This window comes from Vigna unguiculata, unplaced genomic scaffold (genome assembly GCF_037176805.1).
Source record: "Vigna unguiculata cultivar grain cowpea cultivar isolate G323 ecotype 2 unplaced genomic scaffold, ASM3717680v1 ptg000473l, whole genome shotgun sequence".
Taxonomy (NCBI): Eukaryota; Viridiplantae; Streptophyta; class Magnoliopsida; order Fabales; family Fabaceae; genus Vigna; species Vigna unguiculata.
Genome location: NW_028197108.1, coordinates 25,349 through 32,164, shown reverse-complemented (window position 1 = coordinate 32,164; position 6,816 = coordinate 25,349). Strand labels below are relative to the sequence as shown.

General features: G+C 46.1%; 1 protein-coding gene across 1 annotated transcript; it reads left to right on the top strand.

Annotated features, from left to right (window-relative positions):
• Nucleotides 1–1,194: 1,194 nt before the first annotated feature.
• On the top strand, nt 1,195–4,602 carry LOC114172422 (putative mitochondrial protein AtMg00170/AtMg00620). The gene is given in 2 exon segments (XM_085669680.1): nt 1,195–1,475; nt 1,477–4,602. Coding segments are annotated over 2 exon segments (528 nt in total). The 5' UTR covers nt 1,195–1,229; the 3' UTR covers nt 1,759–4,602.
• The last annotated feature ends 2,214 nt before the right edge of the window (nt 4,603–6,816 follow it).

Sequence of the window (6,816 nt, the reverse complement as noted above, 5' to 3'; positions counted from 1 at the left end):
CAAGCAGCAAGCAACGACCTATTACGTTACGTGAACACATTTTTACGAGTCCCGTGAGCCGGCGAGAAGAGTTTTAGTCTTATAAAAGCATTGAAGGGATAAGACTAGTCTAGAGCCAAAGTAGCAGTAGGCATAGAAGCTGTCTTAGGACCGATACTAGCTCTTTATGTCTAGCCTGTTGCTGGTAGCTCTATGCTAGCAAGAGCTAGCCGGTCTCAAAAGCCTAATTCCTGAAAGAATGGTATTCGCTAGCCTTTCAACCATCGACATATCTGTTCCCCGATCCTTCCACACCCGAGCAAACCAAGTCACGTTGCAGGACCTGCTCTCGCATTTCTTTCATTAGAAAACTCCAGTTCGTGATCCTTTGTCTTCAACTAGCGGCTTTGATCTTCTCTTCCCGATTCCTATACCATACGCATCTATCCTCATTTAGAGCAATGCTGTGTCCATCTTCTTGAACTAAAGGACATACGCAAGTTTCAAGTCGAATTCCATATCCATCCCACAGACAATTATGAACCAAAAAGAGCAGGAGCAGGTTCGGGCCCATCTAGCTCAGCTTTTTATGGCGAGACAAGACAAGCAAAAGCCATAGGGCTGGCATTGAATGGTACACCCCCTTAGCTCGTTAGGACAGGGAGTCTTAGTATTCGTAGCACTCATAAGAATAGCCTCGTCAGATAGAAAAAGATTGACGCTACCCTTTTCTTTATCTTTTCCCCTTTGCCCGTTTTTGACCGAGAAGAGAACCCGCTATATCCCGGGGAAGAAAAGTCTGTATCCAAGCTATCCCAGTCGTGAATAAGGAAAGAAAGACATTATGGTCCGTAATAGATAAGCAGAAAAAGTTGCTATTAACCAAGAAGGGGACCCCCAGCTTTCATCTATCCAAACTATGCTAGGGTAATTGTAGTAGAAGCTAAGCCAATAGCGTTGGGCTTTCATCTTTAAGAGCTATCTTAACTTAAGTAAGGGACCAACTGATTGAAGCTTAAAAACACGTCTTTCCATTCATATGATCCCATTCAAGGGGCTATGCTAATAGTAAACCAAGCTTTATCCGCGCCAGGATAGGATGTTCACTCATCAATCGATCATATTTGCCTTTCTTCTTTCTAACTCTTCCACTAAGATTTGAAGCAGATGGAAGAGAAGGCATTTACTGCATACTGGGGTGCTTCTCTCCCGATTACTTATTAACAATTTCCTTCCACCAGCGTGTTAGTATGATTTTTTCTTACCTACTAAAGCAGTCAATCACGCTATCCTTCCTTACCCTTCAACCAACCCCTTCGATTCCGTTTCTGCAGCAGTATAGTTTATCGCCCCCTTACCTTGATGCCTACAGCTCAATTTGTTTTCCAGTAGTGATGGCAAGAATCCGCGAAAAAATGTTATTTATCCTTTTTTTTGTGTTCTTTCTGAATGGAGCTACACGAGGGAAAGCTCAGCTTTCTACTCTGCCGCAAAAGGGGGGCCGCTTTCTTCTCTCAAAAAATGCAAGTTCCGCCATCCGGGCCCAGCAAGCAGCAGAATTATGTTCCAAGGCTTCGTTCGTTTCATTCCAGCAAAAGCAGTATATGGTTCGAAGCGCCTTGTTCCATCCGGCGAGAATCCCCTAAATTCTTTTACTTTGAAAGGAAATACACCTCTGTAGGAGGCCTAAGACGAAGAAACGCAGTTGCTCGATTGAAAGGTGAGGACGCAGAACTTCCCTTTTGGCTTTCTTCCGCTAGGAAATTGGACTCTGACTGAGTGTGGATGACCGACTTGGCATTCTCAGCCGGCCTCCTTGCTACGTTGAAAGAACACAGGGAGTGGAGCGGCCCGTCTGAGTACATAAGAGATTGTTCCCCAGAAGAGGTTGTTGGAGAAGTCCCCGGATAGGCAGATCCGGATAAACGAAAGGGGCTTGTCCTCACTTACTTGAGCAAGGAATGAAAGACTCGCTTGCTTAGCGCAGGACGGAACAAGAAAGGAAAGAAAAAGAGAAAGACCCATTATTCAACTAAGAGAAAAGCAAGTAGCACAATCCCCTCACCTAGGGAGAAGACCCCTTCTGATTCTTGTACGTATACTAGATCTGTCTGGATTGGATCTACTAGAAGAGGCATCACTCGAGTGATGCCTCTATTTATGTAGGCAGGAGGAGCGACTGGGCTCTCTCGATTCATAGCAACTGGGAGAGGGGATGGCGGAACTTCAACCAGTACTTGTCTGGCATGGCCGGTTTAATAATTCCTTTTAGAGATAGAGCTAGAAGCGCGGTTAAGCTATCACGCTTAGTGACATAAACAAAGAAGCTCCCTGGGGCAAGGAAAGTTAGCCACCTCTTTCACCCTCGGAGGGGTTTCCTTCGATAGAGGATTGGGAAAGGCATTACTACTATATTACTTGGCAGGTTTCATCATTCTTCGGATCGATGTGGGAAGGGCGCTTTCCACTATATGAGCTAGGAAAGCCCGTCTTTTGAATGAATTAACAAACCTTTTCCCTCCTTGGAGTGAGATCATCACGAGAAGGTTTTAGAAAACCCGGGATTTTCGCTTAAAGACCGATTTATCTCCGTAGACTCAGAGAAAAATCGAATCGTTTTGACCTGGCTTAAAAAGACGCGATTTACGAATGAACAAAGAAGAAGCGAAGCGGGGAAGCCCCCTAAGGAGATAATTGCTATGTCTGTCGGAAAATCGTTATCTACGCAATTACCAATACCCAATAGATTGAAATCAAGGAGAATATGCCCCTTCCCTTAAGCTAAGCCGCCCACCTAAGTCCTAATCCTTCACCAAAGAGTGAAATCGTATCCGCCTCTCAGTCAGTCATCGCCTAATCAATCCTTCGAATCCTATCGGTCAGCGCCTAGTCTCTTTCTAAGTGCTCGAAGTCGGCTAAGGTTCAATGCTTTTTGGTTGCTGCTTTGTCCCTCGTCACCCTAAGATAGGACTTTGTTTGCTTTCTTTCCTGCGCGAGTATTGTTGTAAGGTGGAATGCTTTCCAAGCTTTCGGGTAAATTGGCTTTGCCTTGAGGTCTTATATTCCGTATAGTAAGCCCGGTTGGTATATTGTTGTATGAAAAGGAGTCGATTACCTATTTACCCTAGTCCCGAAATCCAACTCGATCTTAGTCTTCCCGCCCAGCACGTATTCCTAAAGTGGTCGATGTAGGTTATGGGATTGCGCTTGTAGGACAATTTCCGTATCGCCTTTTGGTTAACCGGCTTTGTTTGGGTGCATCCAACATGCTGAAGTTTTAGACTTTGCAAACCTCGATAACCACCCGCTCCTCTTTGAATGAGGAGCTTCACTCTTTAGAAAAGACAGACTCCCACTCCTAAACAGAGAAGAGCAAGGTGCGTAGCGGAAATCCAGTCTTTTCCTTCTTTCCCATCGGGATGTCTGTGCAAGCCTGTCTCTTTTTAGATAGTCATTCCTTTCTTTCCTTTGTTAGAGAATCACCCCTCTCTGGTCTGGTAGGAATTCCCTCTCTTCTGTAGTCATGCCAGGGAGTGAGGAAAGCCGCTTGAAAGCCAGTACGGTACCACTCTCTCCGCTATAAGAATGGGGTAAGCCGATCCCATTCATTGCTTTCAATCGGGGTGAAAGAAAGGCTAGTGAAAGGTCTTTTCGATAAATGACGTCGTATCTCCGGTCGAGTGGAACCAAGGCTCCTGGCCGATTTAAATTGAATAATAAAAAAGATCCTCTAAATAAGATAAGGTGAGACCTCATGCTTGTAGCTTCTCTTCTTGCTACTCGCTACTAATAAAGAAATGGCGTGATATAAGATCAAATTATCCCTGTATCCCCCCCTAAATCAAGATGAGATGGGCGGGTTCAGTCTGATTTTCAAATGCCGTTGACTTCGACCTTTAGCGATTCGCCCCTGAACCTAGAAAAAAAAACCTATGATGCCTTCCTCCCTTCGGCTTTCAGAGTTTTGAACTAAGCGGACTTTGCATTGGCAGCTGAGCTTCTTCCGATCCTCACTCAGGCAATCAAGGAAAGGGTCGTGAGGATCCCAACTCTGAGAGGAAGCCAACATTGACTGACTTTCATGGTTCAGATTCGACAAAAAAGAAGAAGAACCAACAAGATAAGATCGAGCGGTCTCTGCTCCTCTCTAACTAAGAGGAGAAGCGGAACTGTCTATGGACTGCCTTGCTTGATCATCCTATCAGTCATGGTAACGAATTGAGTATCTCTTCTTCGGTAGCTGGTTTGACTGTTTGTGATAGAACAAAACAATAGCAAGATATATCGTAGTAAAGTAGAGCTATAGACTGCATGATTGGCTTGTAGGAGAAAGAAAATAAGGATTCGGGACAAGACGGAGATGCAAGCTTGTCTGCTATTGGATGTTCTAGTTTAGCTCGCGGATTGGTCTTCATTGCGCACCATCCGGCTGGTAAGAAGTTGAGATTGTTCCGCTAGTGTTGCTTGGTCAACAATTTGGAGAGTTTGCTTTTCTTTCATCTTTCTAAGAGCAGTCTGTTTGATCAAATCAGGGATCAGACCGCTCCTGGTGTTCGAACTAGTCATTAATGGTCGGCTTCATTGGTATCCTTTCGGTATGCGTTGCGAACACTTTCATTTTGAGCGTCTCATCTTCTCTAGAGAAGCGAAACTCGAACGGATAGAGCAGATGGTCCAACTACATAACTTTTTATTTTTCATTACTTCTATGGTCGTGCCTCGTGGCACGGCAGCACCCTTACTATTGAAATGGTTCGTCAGTAGAGATGTTCCCACTGGTGCCCCTTTTTCCAATGGGACTATAATTCCTATTCTTATCCCTTCATTCCCTCTTTTGGTCTATCTACATTCCAGGAAATTCATACGCTCCATGGACGGAGCAAAAAGTGGAGTCTTGGTCAGAGCAAGCCGCCCTATTCTATTACCAGACATAATTGGGAGAAGCTCATCCGAAACTAGAGCTGGAAACGCCTCATTTCGTTTCGTTCCCGTTCTTCATTTCCTTCTTATCGAATCCAAGGGGGACTTCTCATATTTAGAATCTTTCTGCGGTGTGCTCTGTTTACTATTCTTTCGTACTCTCTTCTCTTTACCACGCGATAGGTCAGCAAAGCGTGAGCGGGCGCGGAGAAGGAAACGCCAAACACTTCGGCCTAAGCCTAACGGGAATGAGCAACAACGAAATGACAAGATGGGGTGCTCCGGGCACCCCCATTTAGAAAGAAGGGTCGAAGGTTTTTGGCCTGTAGCTTTCCCCGTCCCCCCTTCGTCGGGTGGTGCTTGTGTGGGGGGTGTGCCACCTGAACCTGAAATCGGGCTTGAAGCTCTCGCCTTACCAACGAGCCGACAGCTGATGGCTGTTGGTCACGACTACCACCAAAAAGCTCCAATGAAGATGAATATTTCACATTTTGGAGTGTGCATCTGTATGTTGGGTGTTCTTCTGTCGTGCGACCCGGCGGCTTATGTGCGACCTGTGGCCCACGCCTCCTATTTGTTCAGGGCGGGCGGCGTGAACTCTGACTCGATCCGGGTATTCAATCCCGCCGCTGAGATGCTCAGTTGACTCCTTAACCTTGATAGGAAGATGGCTTATTCAATAATTCGTGCATAAGGGTAAGGAACTTTGGATGAACTAATGCGAATGGGTGTAAGCCTCGCTGCTCGGAAACACCCAGTGCTGACCACACTGAGAGACACGAAAGCGCAGGTAACGCCAGTTGGCGAAGTGGCGTTAAGCATCCCTAGCGGTACGAAAAGAGAGGTCGTGATGATATCATATACGTCCGTACCGCTCCTCGTGGAGTAGATCCCGCATCCAACCAAGTCTTTGACCAGGGAACGGGAGAATTCCCACTACCGCTGGAAGGCCAGCCGGGCCGTGAGCGCGGTGGGAACGGGCTTCCCAAAAAGCCAGCCCCGGGCCGGGGTCGGCATAGAATGAAGGGGACGGCCCTAATGTTGTTGTGTTGGCAAAGCCAACTTCTTGGGTTGCGGGCGGAGAAGAGCGGACGTGGGGACTCAGACCGGGGCGCAGCGTAACTAAGAGAGCCATTCCATTTAGGGCGAGACAGAAGACAGGACGCACTCTTTACGTAGATAGAAGGCATTTCTCTATAAAAGTATATCTCTATCGAAAGAGTGAACCGCTAACTTGTAAATGGAGTAGGAGAGCCTTCCTAGGATCTGTTTGAATTGTGGCAATTGGGGCCTGGTAGACTATTGCAGACCTTGTTCGTCAGTATGAGCTTATGCTTCACCTGCACGACATGAAAGAGCAACCTGGACAGTCTATTCTCCACTTATATTCTTTGTTGTCCTATGTATGTTTTTTGGAGATTCTTCCGCTCATGCTAAGAAGTTTCTTTACTCTCGCTCTCACTGATGATTTTTAGCCTGCTCGAGCCTATTTACTCCATCGCAGCCCCTTGCCTACACTGTATAGTGCTGTTGCAGAACTAATCTCTTCAGAGACTTCACTTGGAACTATGAAATGACAATGAACTTCATTAGTGAGGGCTACTTCTTCTATTATACCTTATTCTGGCTCATCGAATTCCTGTTACTGAAAGAAGCCTGGGAATTGAATTCGAGACTGTCTCACTCGGCCTCCTCGCAAGAACACACCTAAAGGTAGTCAAACCCAGTCTAAACCTCAAACTCATTCCAAGGCTGCTGCTACTAATGAGGATTCTTCTGAGCCTTCCTTTGAGTTAGTTAAAAGCCCTTCTCGTCATAAGCTGCTCCTTCTCTAAGACATTTTGCATTTGTCCATCTCTAGCCAAAGCTGTCCTAATCCTCTTGTCAAGCTGGGCTAGGCTAGCTCTCTTATTCTGG